The sequence below is a fragment of the Pseudorca crassidens genome, chromosome 6 (genome assembly GCF_039906515.1).
Source record: "Pseudorca crassidens isolate mPseCra1 chromosome 6, mPseCra1.hap1, whole genome shotgun sequence".
Taxonomy (NCBI): Eukaryota; Metazoa; Chordata; class Mammalia; order Artiodactyla; family Delphinidae; genus Pseudorca; species Pseudorca crassidens.
Window position 1 is genome coordinate 28,626,535 of NC_090301.1, and position 27,377 is coordinate 28,653,911.

At 37.2% G+C, this 27,377-nt stretch overlaps 3 protein-coding genes across 16 annotated transcripts in view; 2 read left to right on the top strand and 1 right to left on the bottom strand.

Annotated features, from left to right (window-relative positions):
* METTL21A (methyltransferase 21A, HSPA lysine) overlaps positions 1–4,852 on the top strand; it is a 54,267-nt gene extending 49,415 nt beyond the window's left edge. For 2 of the 7 annotated variants that reach the window (XR_010944284.1, XR_010944288.1), the window contains exon 5: positions 4,324–4,442. Coding sequence is in view for 1 of the 7 variants with exons in the window: in XM_067740843.1 (XP_067596944.1) it covers positions 4,324–4,436 (113 nt within the window). In the remaining 6 variants the exon portion in view is untranslated. Of the gene's footprint in view, positions 1–1,741; positions 1,848–4,323 lie in introns of those variants that run through there. The other 5 variants (XR_010944289.1, XR_010944286.1, XR_010944287.1 and 2 more) reach the window with 5 other exon arrangements.
* Positions 1–25,414, bottom strand: part of CREB1 (cAMP responsive element binding protein 1) — a 56,460-nt gene extending 31,046 nt beyond the window's left edge. For 3 of the 8 annotated variants that reach the window (XR_010944281.1, XM_067740826.1, XM_067740829.1), the window contains exons 1-4: positions 25,169–25,306; positions 6,931–7,052; positions 874–1,020; positions 116–157 (exon numbers count right to left, since the gene is read on the bottom strand). Coding sequence is in view for 7 of the 8 variants with exons in the window: in XM_067740826.1 (XP_067596927.1) it covers positions 116–157; positions 874–1,020; positions 6,931–7,044 (303 nt within the window). In the remaining variant the exon portion in view is untranslated. Of the gene's footprint in view, positions 1–115; positions 158–873; positions 1,021–6,930; positions 7,053–25,168 lie in introns of all 8 variants that reach the window. The other 5 variants (XM_067740827.1, XM_067740830.1, XM_067740828.1 and 2 more) reach the window with 5 other exon arrangements.
* The window catches only part of LOC137225992 (transcription initiation factor TFIID subunit 4-like), a 289,701-nt gene continuing 286,363 nt past the window's right edge, over positions 24,040–27,377 (top strand). The window contains exons 1-3 of the mRNA XM_067739937.1: positions 24,040–24,049; positions 24,504–24,872; positions 24,926–25,534. Of these exons, the coding sequence (XP_067596038.1) occupies positions 24,040–24,049; positions 24,504–24,872; positions 24,926–25,534 (988 nt within the window). The remainder of the gene's footprint in view (positions 24,050–24,503; positions 24,873–24,925; positions 25,535–27,377) is intronic.

The window sequence follows — 27,377 nt, forward strand, 5'->3', positions numbered from 1 at the left end:
ATTTTTATTCAAACCTTGAGTTCTATGTTTATAGAGAGGGACAAAGATATAAAGAACAATTTCTCACCTTCCTTTCTAAAAATAGTTCTCTCCAAATCTAGGACCTAGGACTCACCTGAGTTCCGGAGAAAAGTCTTTTTAAGTCCTTACAGGAAGACTGTGAAGCAAAAAATATGAAATGGGAGGCTGGGGTTATGGCCTACTTGAATGAACGTTCAAGTCTTTTTTTTTTCCCCAATAAGCTCATCGAAAAGATGTATACTGCCCTAGGTTCCCTACAGTTAAGTAGAGGTTTACACACCTTTATTCCCTTTGGATCCAAACCAAAGGAACAATCTTCCCAAAGAATAAGATAACATGCATGGAAAAAACCCCTGATTCTTAAAGTGCACTTTCTGAATATATCATTTCAAAGTTATATACTCTAACTTAGAATCCTAAACATAGCTGGTTTTCTCTACATTCAAATAATATCTTAGGTAAGGTTATTACTTTTTGACAAGGGTTATTTTTTCCAATTGCATGTTTAGAAAATAATTAAAGTTATTATTTTTGTATCTTAATTTTCCCTAACTGAGGTACATCAGCCTTATAGTCTCTCCCAATATTTCCACTTTATCCCATATACTTTATGATTTTTCCCATTCAATTGTTTTCCTTTTTTAGTTTAAGAAAAAGTTTTTTCTTATATGTCTGTTCTTGTGTATATATGTTCCTATACTTAAGGTGACTACAGATGCAGCATATTCCATAATTACTGTAAAGTAAAATAAACTCTGAACTAGATATGTTCCTATTTTCATAATGAAAGGAGAGAGATACGGCTATAAACAACAGTTATGAAAGTAGATGCAGAACTTTTTATACACATACCTGAACTGTCTGGACTTGTGGAGACTGAATAACTGATGGCTGGGCCGCCTGAATAACTCCATGGACTTGAACTGTCTGCCCATTGGGTAGCTGTACTAAAGTTACGGTGGGAGCAGATGATGTTGCATGAGCTGCTGGCATAGATACCTATGGTGTTGAACATGGAAAAAAATTACCATCACAGATACCTCCTGGGGAGTACTCATGTTTAGTAAGAAACAACTCTTTGGCAGCAAAAGGAAGACCCTCCTGCTAGGTTAAGTATTCCATTGGTGTGAAAGAAACTAATCATTAAACTTAATATTGTTTTTGAAGAAAGACTACAAATGCTTCCCATGCCCCCTACTTTTAAACTCCTCCCAAATGACAAAAACCAAAAAACTATTTTAATGTAACATCAAAATATATAACACAGACTTCCTTTGAACACTAAATACCACTTTATTTGTATAGTGCCTTACATTTTCCCACCTGCTTTCATATTCAGTTTCTCATTTTGCCCTTCGAAGAAATCAGACTGGTTAGAATAAGGGTTATCTCCATTTTAGAGACAGAAATATGAAGTGCTCCAAGAGATTAAGTCACTTACCCAAGGTCAAGAGATATGCTAGCTTTGAAGAAACATAAGTCTTCAGAATATCATGTGTTAAATAACCCATGTTCTAAAACATAACTGTTCCCAAACTTGGGCAAAACTTAGCTACTAAATCTAGAACAAATACATATCTTACAGTATACAGCATATTTATCTCTTGTAAACTAATTACAAGTATGCCTTTCATTAATGAGAAAGTGTTAATAGATATTATGAACTGAAAATTTCTATCCTCACCCCACCCACTGAACTGATAATAATTGATATTTCAAGGATTTATTTTCCTCTTGAAGAAATAAGGGAGCAGAACTGAAAGAATATGAGAGACCAGTTTTCTCCTGAGGCACAAAGGCGGCAGATTTAATGACTCAATACCCAGGTTAGAAGGGTTCTTAAGTCATACATGTCTATCAGATGGTATTTACTGTTCCTGTGCTTGAATGCGTTTGGGGGCAGCAATTTTATTTGTTCATTTGGTAAAGTTATTGCGGATATGTGTGTCAGAAACAATGTTAGAACTGAAACTACAGAAATGAGAAAGACATAGGTCCCTGCCCTAAACGAAATTATTAAGGCATGTGTATGAAGGAATGGGGAAAAGAACACAAATAAATATAATTCAGTGAAGTAATGAGGTTTGCAAAGGGAAGAATGGACACACTGAGGAAAGCTACCCCGCCCCACCCAAGAGGAGGGGAGGCTACCAGGGAAGCATGTGAATTTGAAATAAAGAATACAAGTAAGGCACGTTATTATGATTTGCAGGGGGGAGGCACAGAATTCCAGGCAGAGGGTAGCAATGGCAAAAGCAAAGAGAAACAGCAGTGTCTGTAAATGGCAAAGAGGGATGACCAGCAGCCAGTACTACTGGAGCACATAAGTGTGTTACTATATGATGTAGGAAGTGTGGAAAGATGGAATAACAGAGGTAGGCAGAGGCCAGATGGGCTAGTCATGAAAAATCTTACATATGTTACGTTAAAGAACTTGCATTTTACCGTGAGATTGGGAAAAGCACTGAAGGGCTTTTGAACTCCTGAAAATCATGGTGAGGCTTGCATTTCAGATAGATCACTTTAATTTAGTGGCAGTGTGAAAGACACTTATCTCAGAGGAAGAAAAAAGTGGAGGTGAGACCAACTGAGAAAGTCTATATATAGTAGTAAGGGTGAGATGATAAAGGCCAGAAATTAGGCATGAGTTGTGGTAGGGATGGGAATGAGAGAAGTGATTTAATGAAAATTCAGGAGGCTAACCAGAAAGGGCTTTATGAATGACTGATTGAAGGAGGTGAGACAGAAATCAAAGACGACCCACATATTTCATGTTTGGGTGAGAATTAGTAGACTATGCCATAAAGAGAGAGAACACAAAAAGAAGCTTATGGGTGGTTGGGGCAGTGGTGGAAGATGATGGAACTGATATGATATCTGAATTTGTAGAGATGTTTAGCAGGCAGTTAAATATTTGACTATGAAGCTTGGGGGAGATACCTACTGAAGGTAGAGGCTAAAACCATGAGCTTCTCCTTTGGACAGTTAGGAAGGCCTTCCTTATCAATCGTTTTTCTGGCTACTATACATCTTATTTTTACCTTGTTTTCAAAATGTGGTCCATGGACGACCACCATTAGAGTTATATAGGGTGCCTGTTTATAAAGTCAGAATCTCTGATGAACCCAAGGACACTTTCGCCTACGCCAAAGTTTGAGAACCAAAACCATAATTTATTTAGAGTATCCCATCTCAATGGAAAGCTCTTCTAATATTTGAAGCAATTAGTACGTCCTCTTCTCTGAGTATTCTCTAGGGTAAACATAACAAGCTCACTCAACAAATAATCCCTTTTCTACCCTAATTATTCTACATAATGGCTACTCTCACTGTAAGTTTATAAAATACAGATATACCAAAAAAGAAAAAATTGCTTATATCCCTACCACTCGGAGTTAATCACTTAATATTTCTGCTGTAGATATAGGTGTTTTTAAAGATGCATATATACACTCAATTTTCATAACACTGTCACAGAATCTACTTTATCTTTCAAATCCATTCTAAATATCTCTTCATACCATTAATAGTATTCTTTAATGATAAAGAATGGTATAATGGTAAGAATTACATAATTTGTTTAATAAATCCCAACAAATTATTGGAATTAAATTATTAGTAATAATTAAACAATAATAAAATCACTAACTTAATATTATTAAATATTAAATTACTGAATATACAAAAAATTATTATTGAATATTTAGGTTTTCAAATTTGCCTATTACAAGAAAGTTATTTTACAACAAAATTGCAACGATCATCCTTTTACCCAACTCTTTACTTAAAACCATCCATAAAAATTAACATTCCCATACTCAAAACCAACATTGTTTTTTTTTCCACTTAAAAAAAAATCTCTGTAAATTCTAAAAGTAAAATAAGGCATTTCATTATTGTTTTAGATCGACTTTCTTCCTTTACTAGTTAGGCTGAATTTGTGTTTTTACTGTTCATTGATCACATCACAATGGTCTTGGACTTGAAAATTTTATTATATATTTCTAGTATTAAAGACTGACAACCAAAAAATAACTGGTATCAGAATTGAGAGAAATAATGTCAAAAATGTATAATATATGTGTTAAGAACTTGGATGAGCAAGTAAAAAAAACTCTGTAATTAGGTATTAAAAAGAACAACAACAAAAAATATAAATGGGAACAGACACTAGCTTTCCTAAAATTCAAATATCATGTCATTCCACTTATCAGTGATTATATGCAAATTGAACATGTGCATATAATTTGTTCTTTCTTGAATTTCCAATTAAGCTTCATGACACTGATTTTGTTTTTATAGGCATAATCACACCAGCAGAGAAGAATGGGAAAGGAGATAACAGTAAGAGTTTTGGAGGCTGGAAATGGATGAATGGTAATGAACTTGGAAAACCTCAGAAGGCCAACTCATGAGGCAGAGGCAGGGACAGACTGATTTCTGCCACAAAGTCCTTAAGAGGCTCAGGATCTAAGGCACCCCAGAAGGCAGAGTGAAAGGAAAGGCTGAAAATAAGGAAGGCTGATCGAAGGTCTTTGAAAAGCAATTGGATCCCCTCTTCAACTCTCTGTGGAAGAATAACTAATCTATACCCTATGCTGACAGAGAAATGGAGGTTTATTTTCTGGATAGGTGGTTTCTTGACTGCCTAACACCAGGCACTGCTGAGGTGGGTACTAAGTCCCAGTCCTCTTCCCTCGTCTGGCTCAAAGGTCTTTACCTATAAGCAGAAGATTAGTAAAGCTTTTCTCTGCAAATGTGACCAACACTAAAGGGAGAAGAAAGACTTAAGAGATAATGACACAATAAAGATGTAAAAAAAAAAAAAAAAGGAGAGATAATGCCAGTGGGATGCCACAATCATCCTACCGTGAAGCTCACAACTCAGATGTTAGGCCCCAAAAAGAGCCACAGAACTACCAATACAGGTTTTTGGTTCCCTACTTTTAAATGTAGGCAGAAAACCTCGAGTTATGAAATACTCAAGGAAATCTTCTGATAGGAAAGATGGTGACCAAAACAGATAGAAGGGAGAAAAGGTACACAGAAGAAAATCTATGTGGAAAGAAAACTTAAAACTTAATTAATATTATCAGAGGTAAGAGAAAATACTGCCTTTGTGAAACATAAAGAGGATGCTATTAAAACACAAAAGGACTATTCAGAAACAAAGGGAACTCTTGGAAACATGACAGCAGAAATAAAAAAAATCTGACAGATGGGTTGAAATGTGAAGTTGAGAAAATCTCCCAGAAAGACAGAGACAGAAAACAGGAGAGAAAAGATGAGAAAATCAGAGAAACAGTCCTATAGGTAAAATATCTGGATCACAAGAATCCTAGAGAGAAAGGAGAAAGAAAAAAAAATCATCAACCAAATAAAGAAACTGCCCAGATTTGAAGACCCGAGATTCCACTAAAAAAAAAAAGCCCACTGAATACAACTGCACAATGGATGAAAACTGCTACAAACCAAGGCCTTGATGATGAAATAGTGAAGCACTGCTAACAGAGAGATTTTTACAAGATAACAGAGATACAAAGTAAGAAATGGATTTAGTCTTTTCAAACAGCAACACTAGAAGTTGACTGTGGATCAATGCCTTCAAAATTTGAAAGAAAAATGATTTCTTTACCCAGTCAAACTTGCTCAAGGGACCACTGGAAACAAAAACTCCATAAGAGAAAGACAGTAGGAAGAAAGGAATTTCCAGGATGACATTATTTAGTGGACGTGGAGGACAACCAGACCAGAAAACGATGTCCCAAGAGATAGATATGTTGAAGGTTGTCACCACCAAGATCCCTGCTGGTATTATATCTTCTTTTTACCACAGGGCTGAATGTTTGGATGAGCCCATATTCTTATCTGTGCACATTTGCCTTGACCATGTGCTAATGAAGTCCTGATGCTCTTACCTTCGTTCCCACACCTGCTTCATCTTGAGTACTTTTACTTCATCCCTAAATGTATTCTGCTTTGCCTTACACCTGAGGGCTGGAGGTGGGTCCAGGTGATCTTAGGAGAAAACACAAAGCAGCCCACCGCTTCTGACTACATTCCTGCTGGAGGTCTAGTATTTGGCCCATATTTTAGCTCAGTGTGGTTACCACCTGTGGTTAGCCCTCTATATCCCAAGACCCACTGTTGCTCATGACTCCTCTAAGAGAGCTTTTAAACTCTTTGTGAAGCTGAAGCTCAACATACCAGAGCCTTGGCTAGGATTATTTTCTTTTGGGAGCTTTCATCTGAAAGAGGCAATGTCACATTTTCTTACCTAGCAGGTTATTGTTTGCTACTTGGTTTTTATATTAACCACCTTTCTCACTCATATATATGCCAACAATTATTAATAAAATAAAACATCTGAGAAAAAATACACAAGAACAAAAATGAGAATATAACCTTAGAATGCTTAAGACAAAGACAAAATGAAAGAATCATGAATCATATTTAAAATATACAGGGACAAAAACTATCATCCTTGAAATTTACTTGTGTGTCAATTTATTTGCTTATCCTATTTTTTAGTTTAAGCACATGTAAATTTAGCCTTTCAGATTATCTGCATTCCCATGCTCCCAAATAAATCTATATGACATGAAAAAAAGCAGTTATCATATTAGGTTTTCTTCCTTTAAGAGACAATCTACCCATCAGTTTAAATGTAATTATTTCTGAATTATGTCACTACAAATAGTGTGTTAGTGTTTAACAATACATTTTTCTGTTATGTTACTGAATCAATACTATCATTTCTAAAATTAGGCTAATACTAAGTAAATAGGAATTTTGATATTCTAAGAATGTTTCTGCTCATTTTATCTCTGTAATAAAAACTAAGTTCTCTTGTTTAAAACATATTCCTCTTAGAAGAGACAACTTGGAATCTCTCCATGTATTTTATACCTGGGCTAATGTGGCAATCTGTGGCTGGGCTTGAACTGTCATTTGCTGGCTTTCAGCTTCTGTTACAGCTGCATCTCCACTCTGCTGGTTCTCTGCTCCAGATTCCATGGTCATTTAGTTACCTACAATAATATGGAAGAGTGTTACAAGCACTACAGTGCTTTGTGCTTTTGTGGTTTTAAAGGCAATTTTCAAGTCGTAAATAAGTATATGTGGTGGTTAGGTTAGCAGATGCACTCAGAAATCTAGTTAAACTATAATGTAGTTGAATTATTGTCAGACTTGTCCAAATACGCTGAGCTAAAAAGTTCTAGTCTTTTCAAAAAAGAAAGAACTTTTTCCTTTGCCATTTCTTCCCAATGGGATATTACTCCATCTATTATAGAAGACGGGATTCCTCTCTTCCATGAATCTTCCCAACTAACAAGGGGAGGAAGGGCAGCAGCATAAATATAATTTTTTCAAAAATGTATCAATCAGGTAAGGAGGGAGGGTAGAGAGTAGAAGTGAGTTGATGACAGGGTCTATGAGATACTGGCTTCAAGGTACCGCCTATATGGGTATTCCCTCCTATTATAGGGAAACAGAAGAATTATAAGCTACTTCCTTGGGAAATTATTGGTGGTAGGACAAAACAGCCCAGGTTTCAACAGCCCAAGTTATTGGGTATCAAGGTAGAAAGGTGGGATTAATAGACACAGAGTCAGACCTCAAACAACTGAAAAGGTTACTTTGTGTTCTGACTCCTTACCCTATATATAGTGTGCAACATTACACACGTGTGTGTGCGCGCGTGCACACACACACACACACACACAATAAAACACCTTTTAAAATTTTAACTGCAAAATTCTGGATAAGTTAATCAAGGCTGATCTTTCTTACTTTTTGGAAGCTGCTTTGCTAAGAGTTTACTGTATTTCTTAGATCTGGCACTGGATGACAGCAAAAGTGAAGAGAAATTCCTAGCAGCAGTAGCTGCTACCTTGAGGTTAGGGAAATTGATTATATATAGCAGATATAACTAGGAAAGCAACTGTGTCTAAAGGAGTCACAATAAAAGGGATTACTTCTTATTTGTGTACTACTGTTACCATTCAGTACCTAGCATATTACCTGTCAAAAATAAATTTAATAGTAAGGACTACCTATGGTGATTCCATAAACAACACAAGAACTCCAATGCTTTTCCAGAATTTATTACATTTATTTCATAACTCCGACATCAAAATAGTCACTGATCCTTATGTGATTATTACATGCCATCAGAATGTATCACATGCTAACATTTTGCCATCATTCACAGGATTCTATAAAAAGAAAGTGTTTTTACAAGTGACAGTTAAAAATGAAAATATCTCTGTAGAAATGAATATAAATAATGTAGAAATACAGAAGCCACCAAACAGATGACAAAGGAAAAGATCAACAGACGACTACATAATTATTTAAAACGTTAATATGACAAAAGCCACCAAGACAAGTACACAAGGAGAAAATATCTGCTACATAAAATCAACACAATAACATCTAGAATACAGAGAAACTACTAATTCAGTAAGAAACTCTTATTGGCTAGTTCACAAAGATATATGTTTCAAGGATGGAATTTTTTTTTATAATAGCAGAAAACTGGAAACAAGTATCCATCATTAAGGAGGACCATTAAAAAATTAAAGCAATAAAAAATAATGAAGTCTATCTATAATGTAAAGACACATAAAGCTTTCCAAGACAGACTGAGTGAAATGGCAAGTTATGAATATACTATAAAGTAAAAGTCCATTTATGTTAAAAACAAGTAAAACAAATTGTTGTAAAGGTGTATGCATGAAAAGAGGTATGGGAAGTTATAACTGAATCATAATAAGTGGTGGCTCTGAAGAGAGAAAGATTTGATAGAACTGTATAGGATGATTTTCACCTTTTACTTTTTACATATTTTAGTACTTTACTTTTATTTTTCTTTCTTTCCATAAGCATGGATTCAGGATTACTTGCACGATTAAAGAAATTTTAATACCAGAAATGACAGATAACATTTTGAAACTCTGAACCAAAAGCTTTACTTCAGTCATGATTTTGAGATATCTGCTAAAATTTTTTAAATCTGATCCTTTTTATATGAAATTAGTATTTTTGTTTAAGATTCACCTAAACTGTTTACCCTACATTTCCAAAGAGTAAAAATAACTATTTAAAAAAAATTATCAAATAACTTTATTACCCTCTGTGATAATTCACTGAATTGTACACTTAAAACCTGTGCTCTTTTAAACTAAAAAATTTAGGAAAGACATCAAAAATAACAGAAAGCAACATCAATAGCAAAATAGTTTATGTATACTAAATACTGTCCATATTTTTGCTCTGGAAGAAAATGGCACATGAAAGCAAAAAATCTAATCCTAGTAACAATAAAATAAGTAAATGAATCCATTTGAGGACAGTACTGAGTCAAGCTAAATAAGAGCAGAAACCCGCAAACTTTTCTCTATCTTCTCCCCTAAGTCATCAATTTAATGAGAATGAGAAGATAAATACAAATTTATCATCATAATACTTCCTTTGTAGAGAGAGAACATGCAACCATTTTTGAAAGACTTTAGTCGAAGCCACATTTTTTTTTAACCTATGCTGTCATCCATATAGTTTCACTCCACCATTTGATTAAAAGTAATCCAAAGCACAGATCATATTTCTTTTGTTTTTGTTTACTTTTCAGTATGTCAGGGCTACTTAATTCTTTTTTTTTTGACATTTAAGGTATAGGGTATCATTACAACTTTTTGTTTCAAAAATTAAAATATTTATGACTCTATAATAATAAAAGAATAAAACCATTAGCTAACATAAGTAATTACAGCTACAAGGACACATTCAAAATAGGAATGTGATTTGCATCCTTCTTCCCTCCCCAACTAGATAATATTCTTTTTACTTATTTTTTACTTTCTTCTAAAAACAAAGTGTGGTATTTCCAATGGTTAGCATCCCCCATGTGAATAAACTGCCAGTGTTTTATTATCATTTCATTCAGGCAGACTACCAATCCTTTTTCAAGGTGGGGGATGGCCTTCTTAATTAGTTTGAGTAGATATCAACCACTTGGGCAACAGTATAATTACTGTCTCTCATAAGATAATTCAGGCCTTCCTCAAAGTACAGGTGAGAATTACTTACAGAAAAACAATTTGTTTTAGATAAGAAATTCAAAGGACTCAACTAAAACAGAAACCATTCTTTTGGTTTTCACCTTGAGGGTACTGAAATAGCAGTCTCCAACTAAACTAGCATTTAACACGAGCACCTTAATTATGACTTTGAAAGCTTTTACTCTTTTTTTGTTTGTATCTTCAGGTGGAGAGAGAAGAGATGCTATGGTATAATGTGTACAGTCTTCAATTTTTCTATTAACCCAGGAGCAGTCTTAGCCAGCAGAGCAGTACTTCAGACACAGGATCAGTTACTAGACCCAATATGTAGGTTTCCAAAATTACTCAAGAAAGGAGACTCCTAATTCATTACACAAATGAATGCTTTCTGAGAGTGCAAAAACAAAGAAAGACTGAATACTACTGTAAAATTAAAAAAAGATCAGGTACATATGAACTCAGAGGGAATGTTGTACAAATATTGGACCTGGAATATTAGAAACAATGAATCTTAGAAATCATGAAAGATCTAGTCTTGACAGTTTTGTGAAGAATTCTTAAGAGTTCTTCCAATAATTCTGAATTCCAAAATTTATTTGGGATTGATATTTAAGATTTAGGTATTTTAATGAATTTATCCCTAAAAATTTACATAATTCTTTGAAAACTATGAACTTGAAGCAAATTTCAAAAGTGTCACTCCTAAAAAAAAACAAATTTTAAAAAATAAATTCACAAAGATACATGCCATTTTGGGACTTCCCTGGTGGTACAGTGGTTAAGAATCCGCCTGCCAATGCAGGTGACATGGGTTTGAGCCCTGGTGCGGGAAGATCCCACATGCTGTGGAGCAGCTAAGCCCATGCGCCACAACTACTGAGCCTGCGCTCTAGAGCGTGCAAGCCATAACTACTGAGCCCATGTGTCACAACTACTGAAGCCTGTGCACCTAGAGCCCATGCTCTGCAACACAACGAAGAGGAGCCCCTGCTCGCTGAAACTAGAGAAAGCTCGCGCAGCAACAAAGACCCAACGCAGCCAAAACAAAAGATACATGCCATTTTGCTACAAAAAGATACATGCCATTTTGCTACAATGGTCTTCAGAGTTCTAACTCATAACATGAAAAATAAAAAGGGAGTGATCCTGCAGTATTATGCACCCAATCTTGAGCAAAACAAAGAATGCTGTTCTAAGTAGTTGGGAAAGACCCTAACATTTGGTGGAAAGCTGGATCTGTCACCAAGTGGTCGTTGGAGAAATTAAGCTTTTTGTGTTCCAGCTTCCTCATCTGAAAACAAGAGAGATGAATTAAAAGATCTCTCTCAATTTTTAAGTGCTCTGATCTTAGGAACTGACAACACAAGATATATGCACACACACACATAATTATGCAGACCACTTAATAAAATTATATATTATTTCCTTTTAGTACATAGTTCATAGTAAAGAAAACAGACTAAGAATAGGTCACCTAGCCTCTCAATCTTGGGCAAATATAAAAATATTACCATTCACATATATTACAATATATAAAATTTATCAAACAGTTTAATAGTCCCTTTTCTTAATTTTCAAAGAGGATAAAGCAGCTTTTTCTTTCCATCCTAGAAAGCTTCAAGAAATTTATCTAAGACTGTATCACTTTTGTACCTTTATAAAGACAGTAGATATTTAAAAGTTTAAAACATAGTTTAGATAAACATCCCAGTAAAGTGTCAAATGACTGCTTCAATGATATTTAAAAGGAGAGTATGCTGCAATAGTCAAGAGTGCTGGAACGCCAAAGAAACACCAGAGACAAATACAGTATTGATAAATTTGGGGATTTATTTTCTGATAAGAAAAATGGTATAAGCAAAGGCTTAAATTATAGTAGGCCTTTAGAGACATGTGTGAGTCAGTGCCTGGTGCGTGATCTTGCATAGAAGCAAGGATAAAAGATAAAGAAAAAATGGTCATCCCAAGCCAATCAGCAACTACCTGGGCAAAATGAGAATATGAGAATGATGTCTCTTAAAGTAAGTCATTGGTAGAATTTTTATGTTGCAATGTATTTTACTTCTACTTTGTAAAGCAATATATCCTGAGGTAATTCACCACAAGTGAATAACTCACTTTTCCAAAACCAACACTATCTTCAATTTTAACAATTTATATTATATACATTATACTTGTATTACAGTATCATATCTGAGCATTTATATGTCAGGAACTGTTCAAGTTACTGGGGATGAAGAAATAAAATTTTAAAGAACTTTGTCATTGTGGAATTTATATTCTAATGTGTGGAAATAGCAGAGAGAAAGTAAACAAGTAAAATGTGTAACAAATCAGAAGGTAAGATGTGTTGGGTAAAAAATAAAGCTGGGAAGGATATTGGAGGGATTTTCAGTATTATAAAAGGAGACCAGTAAAGCCCTCATTGATAAGGTAGCATTTAAATTCACTTACCCAGCACCTGTATAGAACTATACCAAATCAGGGATAAACTGCTGGCAGCACTAATTCTGTATTTTCTGCCTCTACCAAGTCAAGTCAACTAAAGGTCATCATCAAAAAAGAAAGCAAGCCCATATCACCACTTTTGCTAACAACCATTAAGCAAAAGGAGAGAATGCTGTAAATCTTCACTTTGTTCTTTTTCCTAAAATATTTTGACCTTTAAGAAGTGCCCAAGTCCTTATGGTCCTAAACATTCTAGTTCAAGTTTATGAAAAATAAATCCATCTCCCTTACAACTTAGTTTACTTTTTAATCCCTTAAATCTATGACAAATTTAATCCAGTCTAGGATGAGAGGTAAGTATTCAGAGAAATGCACTGTGAAGAAGAAATAATATATTCATAATTAATAGAACATATGAACATATGCTGTGGTTTTTAAAATGCAAATGACCTTAATTATAAGCAAGAAGAAAAACTTCCCCTGCACCTAGCAAGTGGGCGACTCCTCCTGAACTCTCCCATCAATCTGGAAGTCCAGGGATTTAAGGAAATCACATAAGCAGAAGTCTAACGTCTCCAGGGTGATCACAGCAAAAGTCACATTTGGGCACATGATTTTAAAACTAAATGACTAGTATGTTGTCATAGGCAGATATACTACTAAAAACATTTTGCAGAAGTATACCTAAAAATGTCTAGGGGTGATGTACAATACTTTCTACAGTTATTTTGTACCTGTTTTTAGTACTTTACAACTGCTTGAAAGCCTTGCTAGCACATTCTCACACCTTCAACATGTCTTGATTAATATTCTATAAGTGTTATGATTAATTTACTAAAGAGAGTGGCAAAATGTTCAGCTGCTACATAAAGGACTCTAGCTTCCCAGGACTCAATGACTATGTTGCACTGCCTCTTTTCCTCTACTTTTTTTTCCCCTGTATGTTTTTTGGTTGTTAACCTTGAAATACTTCATTTATCTTTATCTCGTATGTCTTATCTAGCAGAACTGAGATGTATGCAATCAATACTGGAAATTTAATGGTCCAGGTTTCTGATGCTAATAATAGTCTTTTGCTATTAAATACACCATACTTTCACTGAAACCAGCTAGGAAAATAGCATATTCAAATGCTGCATGTGTACATATACATGTGTGTAGGTACGTATATATGTACACATTCACACTCCCCTCTCAACACACATATCAACTTCAACTGTAAGAACCTTATTAGATTAGACTGATCACACCCTAGCAAAATAAGGTTATATACATACATTTTTAGGGAAAGAGAACAGTCAATGTGATAAACTAAAATAAACTGGTATCTTTATAAAGCTAAGTAAATTCTGACATAATTTTCAGAAAGTTTCCTCTATGCTCCTACTAAGGTCTTTCTCCCTTAACTAGAATACAAATCCATACTTTAGCCTACAGTCTAGATATTAGAGGAAGGCAAGGTAAGTTGTATATGAAATTAATTTTGTGTGATCTGAATTTGGTGAGATTTAATCATTTATGAGACAAAAATAAAAGCTTGAAAATTTGTATGTTTTAATAAATTCTTTGTATTAATAGTAAATGCCAGTACTCAACTACCACTACCTAAAAAGAAGGCATACAACAATGGGGAATCTTCTCAATGTTATTTAATAAGACTATTTCCCTGATTTGTTTATTGGACTGAACTCAGAGAAACTGCTTTAATTAAGTTCAAGATTTGTATGTTATGATTTATTGCAGTTTTGCAGAGCATTTAAATGCTATTTTTAATTTTAATGCTATTTTTAATAGGTAAAGTTATTTAAAAATGTGTAGCATGCTCTATAAGAAAGATACTGTCCTCAAAGGAAGTACTTAACAGAAGTGCATTAGGATTCATAGAAATGTACTGCATGATTTATGATATAGCCATCCTCATATCCTAGTGTGACTAATTCTACAGTATCTTTCAGTAAGAAAGCTTTAGTGATTTCTCAAATCAAAGTTACTATTATTTTTTTAAGTACTGGCAAAATGTATTTGCCTTGTTTTCCTTCAGGTAAGACTACTCAAGGCTCTGAAAGGAGCCTTCACGTATCTGGTCACCAAGAGACAAACAGTGTTGCTTAGCAAAGCAGCAACTATGACTATGCATTATTTTAGATAATAACATTTTATCCCAACCCTTCTTTGCAAACACACATCTGATACCATTTTCACACCTTAAGCCTTTCAAAGAAGTGACCCTATATAAATTTCTATATATGAAGTTCTACTAAATAGATTTTTGAAGCTGATTTTTTAAGGAAAAAGGCATTATGCACCTCCTACATACAGTTACTTTTAGAAAAGCAATTTCCGTGTTGTCTAAAGAGTGAAACTGTCTTCAAATTTTAAGTTCTGCTTCATAAACTAGCTCAAGGTTAATACTGTAAGGACCTACAAAAGTTATGCCTTGAAGTTAAAAATTTATAGCCTACTATTCCATTTACTCAATAAAACCCCAGGGACTATGTGAAAATAACTTACATTGAAATGGAAAATGAATGTCCAAGTGTTTTCAAAAATAAGTTTATAAAGTTAACGTTTATCATTTTAACAGTTCTGTTTTGAGCTAAATTTTAAAATGCTATTCTTGGTGAATTATTTACAAATTAGACATCAAAGAGTGAAAATCAGTTTTCCTGAAGTGAGACAGCACATGTTATATGGTGGGAGTCATAAGACAGGAATTCTGGTTTTAGCTGTGACTTCACAGATGGAGAACTAAAGATGTTAAGAGATTTGTAAGAACTTCACAAGACTGTTCAGGGCTATACCACCTAGCCTCAAATATTATAAAAAGTGAAGAAATATTTGACAGCAGAACTGCATGAACTATTAAGCAACATGCTAATCATTTTAATTATGTCTTGCTTACCAGAAAAATCCCAAGCACTCAAAGCACCAAGGGTATATTGAACTATATCTTAAAAATTAGCCATGGTTAATCTACAAAGTTGAAAAATGACATGCAGATGAGCAAAGACTTTACGTACAGTTTTGATAAAGACTCACTTCAGGTTTAGGTATCTTTATCTCTAATCCTGAAAGAATCAATGCTGAATCAAGTCCAACATTCCAGGTAAATGTACTTCTTTACCAATCAGGCAGTTTTTTCTGGTAATCACTTTGATTAATACAATCTCATGCTATTTTTCATGTTTCAGAGGTGGGAAGTATTAGTAAAGCATCAGAATTAACTAAAACTCAAAGGAGAAAACTTTCTTTTTAAGCTATGAAAAACGAACCTAATTTCCTTGGCTTTTAAAAAACAAATCTGTAATTTCAGTGTTTTAATTGTCTAATAAGCATTTATGTCTGCTTCCTTTAACCTGTGCAACTCTAAAGGGGGATTGGTTTTAATCTTGCCTTTTAAATCTGTGACCCTCCAAGAGGGACTCATTCATTATAAGTAAGTTTTCTGTGCACATTACATAATAAGTGTTCTGCCAAAAACTATGAGGACTATAGTTTAAAGCAGGCAAGAACCTTTCTCTCAAAGAGCTCACAAGCTAATAGTAAGAGATGAAAAATGTATTATATACATATAAAAGAGCTAGGCAAGTATAAACTACCATCAGTTTACCTATAAAGTCCCTCCAAACAAGTATTTAGTTAACAATGACTTCAAACCATAAACTATTTTGAAATGATAGGAAAACAATGAATTATGGAAAAAAGGAAAGCAAGAGCTGGCTATTTATGGTAATCTTTCTGTTGATGCTGACCTAATTAATAAGATAATGAAATCAATATATTTTTTCAAGACCGTGGCTACTTCCTTCAAGTGAACTTTTATAAACCAAAACTTAACTATTGTTGAGGAACAAAAATTTCTAGTAATCATCAATAAAGCTAGAACCTTGGAAACTTTATCCACAAAGAGATAATGCTGTTAATATTCAGAGTGATGAAGACTATGCTTCACTGTTATTTCTTGCCCAGGGAAAAGGCTCTACCAGTATGTAAATTTAAATTCTCCAGAGCTCAGTTTAGTCATCTGCAAAAAATGAAGGAGTTACTACTGCCTTCATGGTAAAAGTTTGCTAAGTGTGAATTCCCCCCCAAATAGCAGAATTTATGAGTAATATACTACACCCACACAAACATAATAAATTCTCTCATAACAAATAATTTGCAAAATATAGTATATTGAATTAAAATGTTTCACTCAAAGTTGTTAGTTCTTGATTTTTATCTTTGCTTCTTTTGGTCAGTCACTCAACTAAGGGATCTGGACACAGGATAAAAGAGAAGACCAGAGCAGGTGGGGTGTAACTCCAAATATGCATTAGCAGATTTAGTTATTTTTCTAACTAAAAACTAAAACTAGATTTTAGTTTTTAGTTAAATAGTGGTGTCCTGTTTGCCTGGGCTTTCAGAGATATTTAGAAAATGTCTGTTATAATTAAATAAGAATTTATGATGTCCAAGATATGACACCAAAAAGCACAAGCAACGAAAGAAAAAAACAGAACTGGAAATTGTCAAAATTAAAAACTTTCGTGCCAAGAAAGTGAAGACAATCCACAGAATGAAAGAAATTTTTATAAATCAGATATATCTGCTAAGAAGTTTGTATCTAGAATAATAAAGAACTATTACAACTCAATAAGACAAATAACCCAATTTAAAAATGAGCAAAGGATCTGAACAGACACTTCTTCCAAGATATATAAATGGCCAATAAGTACACAATAAGCTGCCAGACAGCATTAGTCATTAGGCAAATGCAAATCTAAATCACAATGAGATACTACTTCACACCCACTAAATGGCTACAATGAAAAATAAAAAGTGTTGGTGAGGATACAGAGAAATCAGAACCCTTATATATTGCTGGTGAGAATGTAAAAAGATACCACCATAGGTCTGACAAACAGTCTGGCAGTTAAAGTAGTTACTATACAATCCAGCAATTCCACTCCTAGGTATAAACCTAAGAGAAATGAAAACATGTGCAATAAATGAATGTTCATGGCAGCATTATTCACAACAGCCCCAAAGTCCAAATATACATGAATTCATGAATAAAATACTGCATATCCATAAAATGGAGTATTATTTAGCAATAAAAAGGAATGAAGTCCTGACAGATTCAACATGGATGAACCCTGAAAGTATTAATATGCTAAGTAAAAGAAGCTCATCACAATAGAGTCCTTTGATATGCAATGTTCAGAATAGGCAAATCTAGAGACAGAAAGTGCATTAGTAGTTGCCTAGGGCTCGGGGTATGGACAGATTGAGGCGTGATGGTTAAGGGATGTGGAGTTTCTTTTTTGATTAACAAAAAAGTCCTAAAACTGACTGTGGTGATAGGTGCACAACCTTGTGAACATGCTAAATAACTACAGAACTGTACACTGGAAATGGGTAGACTGTATGGTACGTCAACTGTAGTTCAACAGTGCTGCTAAAAATGAATCAATGATGTCCAATTTTTAAACTGCAATATAATCTATCATGAAGGAGAAAGGATTAAGAGTCAGGATATCTATATTTTAGCCCAAAATATCACACCATTCCTGTTTATGTCGTTCCTCCTCTTACATGAATAACTTAAAGCTTCCTGCCTCACACTCAGGGTTTCTCGTAGTGTGGATTTATAGTTAATGTGACACTTTCTTCACCTCACCAACTTGTGAACATATCAAGTTCACTCTACTTCCATGTCTTCATTTTTGTTGTCCATGCCACTGCTTACAATATACTCCCCTTTACTTCTACCTTCCAAGTTCTTCCATATGCAATTTGAATACTATCTTTCTCACAAAACATTTCCTCACTGAACGCCTTCTCTTCTAAACTCAACAGTCCTTCAAGATAGCAAAAACTGATACTCTGCCACATATAAATCATTCTTTCTTATATTTTTGTCACCTCCACTATACTGTGAGTTCCATGAGGGCAGTAAAGCCACATACAAAGGCTTTACTGTTTATAGCAACTAGAACAATACTTCATTTAATATCTATAAAAATACCTAAATGAATAAATTTTCTCGTGATTATTCCACCAAATACAAAAAAGCTAATGGTCAATAAACATTCACTGAATAAATGACTAGACTGATAAATGGCAGGAAGTAAAACCGTAACAGCAAACAATAAAGCTGCTACTGACACTTTTAAGGAAATGACACCCCTTTAAGAGTACAGAATTCAGAACAAGCAATAATTTTCACTTCAGTGATGAAAAACAAGATATTTCTGAGTCTCCTACTGCTAATCGCTTACACAAATAGGGATAACAACTCTAAAAATTGTTATTCAGCTTTGTTTAGATAACAAACACTTTGTTACATCTATGCTGTCATATAATTATAACCAGAAACTCACATGCAGATAACCAGCTCATTAGGAAAAGAGTTAAAATTGAAGAAAGAGGGCTTCACCAGTAGCGCAGTGATTGAGAGTCCGCCTTCCGATGCAGGGGACACTGGGTTCGTGCCCCGGTCCGTGAAGATCCCATATGCCGCGGAGCGGCTGGGCCCGTGAGCCATGGCCGCTGAGCCTGCACGTCCGGAGCCTGTGCTCCGCAACGGGAGAGGCCACAACAGTGAGAGGCCCGCGTACCACAAAAAAAAAAAAAAAAAAAAAAAATTGAAGAAATCTTAGTTTCCAAGACGATTCACTAATCTTTGGGAAAGACATTTTCTATTACCATTGGTATAAATAAATTCTCAGACATACCCTCTACTCTGACACCAAGGTCATTAGTTATTTTAACTTCTCACTTAATTCTCTCTTCTCCAACCAAATGTCAGTCATTACTTCTCTCCTTTAGGAAAAAACTTACCATTGATCCCTCAGACCTCTTACTCTCCAAACCTTGACTGTTGATAGACTATTCAGAGTCTAGATTAATCCAGCCAGGAAGACTTTGTTCAGACAGTCCATCTCATTTATGGTAAACTTTTATTACTTTACTTCAACCCTGAGAAAAAGCAACTCAGGCATTTCAAAGTTTAACAAGGGGTACTATTGTTAAGTTGAGATTCACGTAACTAGCCTCAAGAATTGATTAAATACATAAAGGTAAATTTTTCATCACTGGATATGTAAAATACTGTCTTCTACTTATCTGCTGGAATTAACACCAAAGTATGAATGATAAATCTTCCCCTCCCTCCCTTCTTATTGGTAACCTAGGAGACAGGTGAACAAAACTAGGTAAAATAACAAAACGTATCTTTCCAGGGCCAGGACTGGCAGAGCTAAGAGAAGAATGCAAAACAAAATAAAATAAAACAAACAGGACGCAAGATAAGACTTTGTATATACTAAGGAAAGAGGGGCATGCTGGGTGAGAAGAGAAACAAATGGCTATTCTTATCTGTGTTTCAAGTATGTCTCAAAAACCTACATTTACAGATTGATAGTACAAAATAAATTTAAAACCATACTTTCTTCTTACAACTCCAAAAAGTTTAACCAGACTAAGCACATATAATGACTGAGTTAGCATACGTATTAAATTGGCAGAGGAAAACAAGTAGCCATTGTTCTAGTTCTAGACCTTTACCTCTACCCCAAAAGGCAATTCACTGATACAATGACACTGTGAGAAATCATTTAATTCCCTGGTAGCCTCCAGATATGTTCCAGAAGAAAACTTTTCTGCCTTTACAGATTTCAATTATCCACTCCCCCCCCCCCACCCCCAACCAAATCTAGAAAGATAAGTGCTTTGTAAACATTTTAGTCAGAGTGGGCAAAAATAGCATGTATTAGTATTTTATATAAAAATACTAGTAAATCCTCAAAATAATAGTAAGACAATATTCTTTCATTAAAAGCTTTAACATATGTAACTGTCAACGTAAGCATACAAAGAATGAGATACACCATAACAGCTTCATTTAATGATTTTTTTTGAAAGATAAGGGACTTTTTTGTGTCCCTGCTGCTAGAGTATTAGTTATCATTTTCTAAGCTTAATCAACTTAAAAAACTTACAGCATGTGTATTTTAAAGATAAATACACTAACAGCATGTATATTTAAAATGAACTATAGTTAAATGCTGCTTAGAAGGTCCAAAAAAGAAACAGAGGTACTGAAACTTGTTTTGTTTTCTAGTTGAAATGAGTATTACTTGGGTCAACTGGTTGACCAAGGACTTTCACAGTAAAAAAAAGAAAAAAAAAATTATCTCAGCAGTAAAGTCTCAGTAGACAATCATACAGAAGAAACTCACCATTTATTTAGATATCAAATATAAAACTCACTGATAATGACACTAAGAAACATTAGAAAATCATCAAAAAATAAGTTAATGAGTATATAAAAAATTAACTCGGAGAAAGCTAGTACACTAATCAGGATTACTGGGTAGTAATAGTCCATGAGAATAGTCTGTTTAATAAAAGGTCTGGACTACATGAGATGTTCTTTCTCATTCAGAGAGAAAACTATAGACCTTTTTTGGTTGAAATAACAGAAGGAAGTAGTTTGTTCAGGGCTATAAGAACCACAACAAGAGTTAAATTCAGATTAAATTCACTTTGAGACTTAAATCTTCTACAGCTTGCTTTCCTCTTCATGTACATCGCGATCATTTTAATAAAACTTAAAAAAAAAACCCTGAAACTAAAAAGGTAATTAAGGCAGTTCAAATAATTTCCAAATTGGCATCTCTCATTCAAACGAAATCTTTCATTTAAAGAAATAAAGGCATAATGACAGCATTCCTTACTTTAAATGGTCACAAAAGAGCTAAAAATAAAATCAGCTCACCAACCGGTTAACAAACACAGGTATATCCAGATGATGAGGTGCCTCATAATTAAAAGAATGAAGCTCTTTATGTCCTGACACAAACCAACTGCTAAACCATGTTAAGTGAAAATAGCAAGATATATGAGTGTACATAGTATACTATCATTTGTACAAAAGGGATGGGCGGGGAGGAGAGTACATACATATTTGCTTGTATATGGACAGAACACCTCTGAAAGGACAAACAAGAAATTGGTGCCACTTGGGTGACTGGAGGGCAAAACACATGACTCCCTGCTGTATTACATCCTATGTGTTTTGAATTACGGACTATCTGAATGAATTATTTATTAAAAAAATAAAACTGGAAATACAAAACATAATCCTTTCTTCCATCTTCAGGTGTGATCTCTCTTTCCTTTGACTGCTTTCTGATGACATAATACTCTGCATTGTTAGTCATCATGTCCCCAAAAGTTCCTTGAGGGTAGAGATATGACAATGTAATTCATCTTTGGATTCGCTGCAGCTTCTGGCCCAGTGTATTAAAACACAGTAACAATTATGATGAATAATTTAAAACATAATAGGAAACACTTGTTGAGCACTTGTGACATGCCTCATGTTTAATATGCATTAACTTATTTAATTCCCACATTTGTATGAGCTAGATATTGTACACTTATGACCAAGCAAATTGAGGTATGGAGAAGAAACTTGCCCAAGGTTCCAAGCTAGGAAGTTAAAATAAACCTTAAAAATAAATAGCTGTCATTAATTGAATCCTTAAGGAAGTACTTTATAATTATCTCACAATGCTATAAAGTAGCTTTATCAGATAAGGAAACTAAGGCTGAGAAAGATCAAGAAACTTCTTGTAGGTCACAAAATTCCTTGAGGGTAGGCACATGATAGTAGTGGCAACAGGAGGATTCAAACTGGCATGTGATTCCCAAACCCCATGCTCTTTCCATTAACTACATTCTCTGTCACAGTAAATGCTAAATATTTGAAGTACCACAAACTGTGTCTCAAGTGATAATGTAGAGATGAGTTCATACATGAGTAAGAAAAAAACCAATCTTTTCATTTTTTCCATTCCCTATATCCTTAAATTCAGATTTGAGCTCTAACTATTCAATAAAGAAGCCATCACTGGAGGTGACACTGTAACATGAAGAAAGATATGCTTACAAGATTATGTCACAGGCTGGCTATAAACAAGTCTACATAACCATTCCTGATAAGATACTGAAATGAAATTATAAATTTCAGTGATACATTGTAAGCATTAGGTTACAAGTAAATAATTTTTTTCTACTGTGTAAAAAAAGGAAAAAGATTTTTAAAATGAGGTGAAGTGGGAGACATATACTTGGTTTTACTGCAACCATATTATATCCCCCAAAACAAAACCCAATGTCTTAGAATGAAAAACAAAATAAAGCTACTTCTCTATGAAGAAACAAAAAGTCTATTAATCAGATCTAATCATGAAAATGAATTTCAGAAAGCAGAAAAAGGAAGGTGCCATTTTATGAATCAGGTTTCTAAGTTTCCTTAGGTCCTTATGTGGAAAAAAAAATCATTCGAAAAGTGTAACACTAAAGTCTTAAATTCCATAAAAAGTGTCCTTTTAATATTCTTCAGTCAATTTGTGTCAAAGACTCATTGGCTTTCTGAATACATGTCCATTAAAAAAAGGTTCAAGCAGATTTAACTGTAATTTCTGCTGATCCCTGGGAGGGAGCAAAAGTATAATTTAGTAACAAGCTCTAAATGAATATTCAAATATTAATGAATATAAAAGTTTAAAAAGTTTCACCTGAGATTACTAAAAGAATTAGATTATGAATTTATAAATAAAATTTTCTAAAAAATCTTTTGGATAAGACTGAAGAAAAATCCTATCAGAAAACTTTTTTTTCTAATTCAACAAAGGAAGAGTCATTGTCATATAGTCTGTTACTCAACTTATGCTGGTTTGCAGAAAATCGTTAAGGAAAACCAGTAATCTATAGTATCATCAAGACCATAATTTCCTCAGTGTTTGGAAATAAAATCATCTTCCCAATTCTTATGGAAAAACTCTTTATTACATCTTCTTAATTGTTTCTTGGTAATGACAAATTGCTAAGGTGGTTTTTTAAAGACTTGCAATACAGCAAAGTAGGTTTTGGAAAAGTGACTTGCAAACAGAAAATCAGAAGACAGTGCTTCTACTAACAATATTTATTCCTAACAAGAAACCTTGTATCAATCACAATTCTATCACACCCTAAGACAGGTAAGTATTTTAAAAACAAATAACCTGTTCATCTTTTAAAATAACCTGTTCATCACTTAAAATAACCATTTTGGCTTTATTTTTTAATTCAGGAAATGAGTGTAAAAGATTTCAATAGCTGGCAACCAAAAGTATCTTTTATATTAACTTAAACCTTTAGAAGGCAAAACTGTTGCAAGCTAAGGCTAGCATGAAATTCTAACTTCTGAAGAAGGCAAGACAAACTTAAATAGGTCATATCCCAGGTCCCTTAAAAACTGTCTTTTAATCTTTGATGTGTCAATGACTTTTCTGCTGTCCCTCTTCCCCAACAGGGAAAGAAAAAATAAACCTTGCGGCTTAAATTATTGTCGCTCTGGGGCTGGGGTTACCTACCGCACGCTAGACTAATAATGGATACTTTTAAATGCCTATTTTTAGAATTAGTATTAACCAATCTCTTGTTTACATTTAGACAGAAAGATGTGCGAAACATGGCAGGGGGTACATGGGGAGATCCAGAAGACCCAACACCACGGTTGCCCGCCCCCCCAAAAAAGGTGATGTAAAACAAAAGTACATCGGCTAATATGTTTCAACGAAGTGTTTCAAAATCTCTCAAGTGATTATTCCCTTATTGAAAAGGGTTAAAACCGAAACTGTTTTCAAACATCAGCTTCCCTTTTACAAGATCCCAACAGTTTTTAAAAAGTTACTACCAATATGTTTTTCTTAGCACCCCCTTCCCGAAAGAATGCATTTCCATGACTACTGATTTTAAAAAAAGAGGGTGAGGATAAGAGTCAAAAATTATTTTAAAAAGCGAGAGTTCTCATTCCTTCATGTAAGTAGAAAAACACAGAAAACATCTTTCCAACGGGGTGGGAGCAGGGAAAAAGGGCGTGAATAAAATACAGTACGAAAGGAAACCTTGGGTTTCGAACTTTATTGCACAAAGAGAGAGTGGAGAAGAGAGTAGGTCAGCCGGAGCAGCGCTTCCCCTCGCGAAGCGGGCATGCAGACAAGGAGGCTACCGAGAAGGCAGGCGCCTTCACCTCCTCTGCCCTCAGCTGTCGCCTTCTTCCTCCTCCACCCCCCGCGGGCACCCCGGCGGCGCTGCCCGGGCGGACGGCGGGCCGGGTCGGGGGCGAGGCGGGCGGCGGGGCCGGGCGGGCGGAGCGGGGGGCAGCGCCCGGCAGGGCCAGGCCGGCGGGCGGCCTCTCCCGGGGTGGCTTCGGGCTCTGGGCTCCCGGCTCCGCGCCGGGCCCCGCTCGGCCCGGCGGCGGCGGCGGGAACGCGGGCGCCAGCTCGCCGCGGCCGGCCGCCCGCACACACCCCCGGCCGCCGGCTCCCACCCCGCCCGCCGCCCCCCGCCATGAGCGCCGCCGCTGGCTGCAGGCAGAGTCGCTGCCGCCCCGGCCGCCGCTGGCTCCAGTCCGCCGCCATTATTCTTTGTTCGCTGCGAGCGGCGGCGATGGTGTGGGGCTCGGGCGGAGGCTCCATCTTTACCACGGCCCCTCCTGCGAGGGGAAGGCCCCGAGCGCTGGTGTCCGGCGCCTCCCCGTCCCCCCTCCGTCCCCCCGGCTCTCTCCGGCTCCTGCCTCCTCCTCCTGCTCCTCTTACCGGTGGTACAAGCTCCTCCGTCACTGCTTTCGTTCGCGGCCCGGATCTCGCTGGAGTTTTATTCTCTCCCCCACGTAACACACCGCGTCAAACTACACCTCCGCCGCGTCACTCACCAACACTCCGCTTCTCCCAGCCGCCCGGGCCACAGGCAGCAGCAGCCGCCGCCGACTGAGGACTCGCAGCCAGGGAGCCAGCCAGCGCCGCCCAGTGCCGAGTGCGCAGCGGCCGCGCACGGAAACAGCCGAGCTCGGCCCGGAGGAGCTCGAGCGGCCCCGCCCTCAGCGCTGGAGGCGGAACTTGCCGAAGACCTTCGAGTTCCTTCGGGCACGGCGGAGGGCTTCCGCGGGGAGAGGGAAGGCGGAGGTGGTCTGGGGCCAGGGGTGGGGAGGAATGATCTAAGCCCCCCCTCCCCCTCCCCTCCTCCCTCCCCCGCCCTGCCGCTTATCGACGGATAAAACCGGCGGCGGAAATTTGCAGGAAGAGTTAGGGTTTGTGTGTGGCGGGGTGGGGAATTCCCGAGGGGCGTCGACTGCTCGATGGAAACCCCCGCGCGGGCTGCCCTTGCGGCGGTAAGCGGCGGGCTCTAGGGCGGCTGCGGCGTGCCGGGTCTGGGTCCCCGAGCGCCGCCAGCCCCGGGAAGTTTCAAACGCTGCCGGGACGGGGGAGACGCGCCACTGGGTCGGGGCCGCGCCTGAGTGCGAGAGTACTGCGAGCTGGGGAGGAAGGCCTGCAGCGGCTCTGCGGTCGCCCCCGAGGCCTGGGGCCTGGGCTGGACTCTGGGACGGTAGGCCGCGGCGCTGCGCCGGCGCGGCCCGGGGGCGTCGTTGGCCCCTGTGGGGAGGGTCTTCCGCCCCTCTGGGCGGGCTGGGCGGCTCTGCTTCGAGAATCCGCTGAGAAACCTGGCGCCCGCCGGCGGGGCCGTTCTGTTTCGGGGGACGGAGGCTCTGGGACTCCGGTCACCTTGGCGGGGTTCAGTACAACAGCGAGGACGGCCAGGCCTGGGGGGCACATGTTCGGCCTCCGAGCCGTGACCTGCCCTATCCGAGGTTGCTCTTCTACACTTTCGAAATGTCTTACCTTCCTCCTCCACCTGCCCGCCTTTTTTTTTTTTTTTTTTTGCACCATCCTGTGTCGGTTTCTTTTCACAGCCCGTTTTCTGCAGCACAGGGTTGCAGCGGCTGCACCCTTTTCTTCACCACCCGCTCCCCCTGTGAACCCGCAGTGTGACTTCCGTTGCCTCGAAGCTGCTGAAACTGCCCTTTCAGAGGTCACCCGAGACACGATACCGACTTTACCATTATCCTTTTTATTGAACTCGACAGTCCTCTCCCGGGCTTTCATGTCTATTGTAATTCACTTTCAGTCCCTTAAAGCAAACATGTTTTAGGAAGCCGAGAGGGTCCAAAACAGAGCTCCGTCCCTTATTGACTTACTGTTGAAAAAGAAAGAGTTCCCTAGCCTGGTCCTGTAGATCCCCTCGTCCTTTCTCTTTGGGCTGAAGAATATCCCCCTTTCCTTCTGTTATTTTCAACCTTTCCTTCTCAACCGGCGTTTCTGTCCAGTATTTGAACATTCTTAAGTCTCTCATTTTTTGGAAAACATTTTTCTCTTTAAATCCCTCTCCAACCGCGATTGTCTCTTACCCCGTGGACGTTCATGTCCCAGTCTCCTCAGCCCTCTCCAGTCTAGTTTCTGTTCTTACCACACACCTGAATCAGCTCTGAATTGTCACAGACAAGCTTCAGGCCTCATTTACAAGACCTCATTCTGGCATTTTACACCATTGCCCACAGCCTCATCCAAATATTCTCTGCCCTCTGCTCTTGTTTTCTTTTACCTCTCTGGTTGTTCTTTAACAACCAGCTTCTCCTCCTTTAGCCAACTGTTAAATATTGGAATCCTGTTGAGCTTCATCCTCTTCTCGAGTCCCACCATGTGCATTTTCCTAGGTGGTCTCATCCTCTTTCCGGTGGCTTCAAATACCCTTTGCCAAAGACTGTCCAGCTCAAAACTCAAGCCTAGATCTTGCTTTTGAACTCTAGATTCATATTTCTAACTGCCTGTGCTACACTTTCATCTGGATGACTTGATGTCAAACTCAACCTCTTCTCTCCAAAAGCCTCTTCCCGTAGACCTCGGATCAGTAAAGTACAGCCTGTCCATCTACTCAGTTCAGAAACCTAAGACACCTCCGACACACATCAGA